The 3,610-nt window shown below is 30.7% G+C and overlaps 1 protein-coding gene across 1 annotated transcript; it reads right to left on the bottom strand.

Annotated features, from left to right (window-relative positions):
* Nucleotides 1-1,433: 1,433 nt before the first annotated feature.
* Nucleotides 1,434-3,243, bottom strand: LOC124943571 (topless-related protein 3-like). Its single transcript, XM_047484064.1, has 7 exons — nt 3,115-3,243; nt 2,955-3,017; nt 2,720-2,884; nt 2,417-2,638; nt 2,241-2,335; nt 1,845-2,012; nt 1,434-1,497 (listed from the first exon to the last, which is right to left on the bottom strand). The coding sequence occupies exons 1-7, from the start codon at nt 3,241-3,243 to the stop codon at nt 1,434-1,436; spliced, it is 906 nt and encodes a 301-aa protein (XP_047340020.1).
* Between the last annotated feature and the right edge of the window lie 367 nt (nt 3,244-3,610).

Raw genomic sequence — 3,610 nt, 5'->3', positions numbered from 1 at the left:
TAAAGCGCTTCTAGTGCGTGAATTAAATCTGTGATATTTTTTTCTCTTAAGTCAACTTTTGAGTCACTATGGTGAATACTTTTGAATAACATTACTATTATAACAATTAAGATCATCGTTTTAATCCTCAAATATAAAAATTAAGATAAATTATAAATATTTAGATGGAGGGTGTAGACCATTATATGAATTCAATTGTTATTTTCATTTTATAAATGTTTCATTTATTTAATTGGATTTGATCATTTAATTAATAAATACGCAATGATTTAAGAAGGGTTACAATTGGAGTTTAAACGAAAAAGTTATTAATAAAAAAATTTCCTAACAAAATTCTATGAAAAATATAAAAAAAGAGAGGATGAAAACGCACAAGTCTTATGACCGAACCAACACAAAAGCAACACATACCCAAATTGGACATATAAAAAATGTGTTCAAAATTCAAATTTAAAAAATATTTATGTCACAGCTTATGTTTGCTAAGTATTTTTTTTCTATGAAATTGATTGATAACCATCTAGAATTCAATCAAAGGAAAAAATGGAAGGTTAATCCCAAGAATAAAAAATTCTAAAAAAAAATCAAAACTTCAATTGAATATAAATACCCAAGCTCCATCTCGTTTAAAGATTTCCTAACATGGTAAAACTCCAAAAATACTTTAAACATGTAAGCTATAACATTACATTTTTGAAGTTTTGTAAGACTAAATTAAGCTTTTAAATGTGAATTTAATAAACATCTAAATGAAAAATCTAAAGCAAAAAATATTTTCACAAGAAGGCATCTTTAACTCTCCTATGTGGAATGGAAGTATGGAATGCTTTGGATCCTTCAATACCAATTAGGATCCTGTTATGGGATTCCCCAGGTTTCCATCACATCACAGTCACATCACAGCGAGGGGGAAAATAATCAAATATTTTAATTCAATTTTTAAATATGACTGTTTTGTCCTTGATGAGAATTCTAATTTCTTCAATACAAAAATGGGTGATGCCAATTATTTATCTCCAAAAACAGTTGTGACCAAAATGACCCACTAACTTGCATCAATATTTGGAAATGATCCAAGTACATAAACAACTAAGAAAAGTATAATGATTTGAACATGCAAATTAATTCCCCAAATTAAAGTAAATAAATACCAAAAAATGAAAAATTTAATAATCAAATTCAACAATACCAAAATCCAATGTTTTGAACATGCAAGCAAATTAATTCTCCAAATTAAGGTAAATAAATACTAAAAATTTGAAAAAATGTGATAACCAAAGATAATAAAATGAGAAACAAAAGCTTTGTTTAAATTATTCATTGAAAATGCATGGATATTAGATCTTGATTGGAACTATGCGGTTCGGATCACCGGTAAGATACTCCTCCCATGTCTTCTTGTTGGTTTAGGCTCTATGATTTTGATCGAGCCATCACTCAATCCAATCGCAAATTGATGGGCAATTAGTGGCCATTACAACTGATTCATGTTCATCTCTGCATATTTACAAATTAAGAATTAATAAAATATTCTTATCATAAGTAATAATGTCTAGTTATTATTGTTACATGAAAAAATTAAAAAGTTTACCGTTCCAATAGAGTTGTGTGCAGGTAAACATTGGGTGCAATACGACATATTATTCTTAAGTTGGAGTCGAATATTCCAATGTTCCCATCTCGAAAGGATGTGTAAATCATCATGCAATCCGACGAGTACTTGACTTCACCCGATATCGGCGACGGGAGAGTCCCTTGGGGAAACCACTAAACACGACAAATCATATAAGAAAAGCTTATAATTAATCTTTCATAAATTATTTATTTATTTTGTTTTTAAATACCTGAAGTAACGAGTCATCATTAAGATGTCAAATATTGCGAGATGCATATCATATGACATGCAAATGTGGATTTTGTCAGTGTGGAACTCGACACTCTTTTCCCCAATTTGAGGAGCCTCCTCATCAACCGAGAGTTGTAAAATGAGGGAATTAACTCCAGAAACAAAGCTGCCAATATCATAATATTAATAATTAACTACAAATGCATTTTTTTTAATGAAGAAACAAAACAAACATTATGTCAAATTACTTGTCATTTGTACCTATCCACAATAACAACACATCATGATATATATCAACCATTTTTAATCTTTTTATTAAAACAAAATGTCAAACACGAAAATTCACCACTATTTCATTACCGCGTCCATCCTAACATTGTAAACATCGATATGCCTTTCTTGTATTCCAGACAATATTATGTTTTTGTTGTGTGGATGATAAACTGTAAATGTTGAATCAGGCTGAGGTCTCATTAGAGTATTCATCCCCTGTAAAATTAGTCAATAATCAATAATTGTGTTTGTTTAAACTACTAAATGTTTTACACTAGACAATGAAAGTTTTCTTACATTAGAGCATAACAAGTAGCAGTCAATATTCCTCGTAATAGTCGAAGAAGAAACGACAGCCTCATAGTTCAGAGTACCACTAGTACTAATGCTTGGCTGCGAAAGTCCAAGAATTGCATTGGTCATTGTTCTGTTTTCCGACCACTTCCAATACTTATGATTTTCAGTTGTGGTAAGTGCCAAAAGTCCGCATTGTTCATTTGTATACATAAGTTTACCAACCTATACATAATAATAAATTGTAAATATTTCTTTTCCACAATAATAATAACATTTCGATACAAATGAAAAAACAAAAAATACCTTGATGGTAGAACCATTGCCAATGTCGGGCAAAGTAAAAATCAGACATTGGTCTGGTTTAGTAATTTGTTGAGGCATTATTAATGTATGATTTATTTCTGTTACATCTTCCATCATTGGTACATTAACAATACCACTTCTGGGCATGAACACACTAACTCGGGCCTGACATCATGTCGAACAAAAGTGTAAAATAAACATGTATAATTATATAAACTTGATTAATTATATATACATTATAAGACGTGTAAGATTGTCCAACTCTAAGTATTCTTGGAACTAGATTAAACTTAGTACCCTATTGAAGATCATGTTAAACATATAATTGCTATCATATGTATTAATATTAATTCAATGGTATACATATTTATATAATTCAAACTTTGTTAACATACCCTTATTGGTGCATAATTAGGCATAGCCCTATCACGGAGAGCAACGAGTGGAGCCGGAGCAAGAGGAAGAGATGGAAGTGAAATCGCCGGAGCTAGAGGGGGGCATACATGATTAATGGTTAAACTCATGAACCCTAGATTTGGGCTCGGATGCCTACATTGCTCATGTTGCCATTTCAAACTATATATATATTAATGTATTTAGAATGATAAATTTAAACATAAAACATAATCTAATATTCGAAACATGTTTCTAACTATTACATACCTTTGATTCATTAAAGTTTTAATTCTTCCTGACCTTAAGTTAGGAAAAGTGAGCTTGTTGATGAAAATCGGGTTATCTTCTACGAGCTTTTTGAGATTTATCATCAATTTTGCACGAGATACACTTGTGTCTTCATATGCAGACAACGCCACGTTTTCTCTGCACACGCGCAACCATTAGTTTCTCGACTCATTTAGGGTTCAAGATGTTGTAATGTGATTGTGTTCC

The sequence above is a fragment of the Impatiens glandulifera genome, chromosome 6, assembly GCF_907164915.1.
Source record: "Impatiens glandulifera chromosome 6, dImpGla2.1, whole genome shotgun sequence".
In the NCBI taxonomy this organism is placed as follows: Eukaryota; Viridiplantae; Streptophyta; class Magnoliopsida; order Ericales; family Balsaminaceae; genus Impatiens; species Impatiens glandulifera.
Note: the sequence above shows the minus strand (reverse complement) of the source record. Positions and strands in the feature narration are given on the sequence as shown.

What these genes read in the sequence shown, in the direction of transcription:
- LOC124943571 (XM_047484064.1), bottom strand. Translation starts at nt 3,243, where the DNA reads ATGAGTTTAACCATTAATCATGTATGCCCCCCTCTAGCTCCGGCGATT. An exon ending in AATCTTACACGTCTTATAAT is followed by an intron (nt 2,885 to 2,954) that starts GTATATATAATT and finishes ACATGATGTCAG; the next exon opens with GCCCGAGTTAGTGTGTTCAT. An exon ending in GCTACTTGTTATGCTCTAAT is followed by an intron (nt 2,336 to 2,416) that starts GTAAGAAAACTT and finishes CTAATTTTACAG; the next exon opens with GGGATGAATACTCTAATGAG.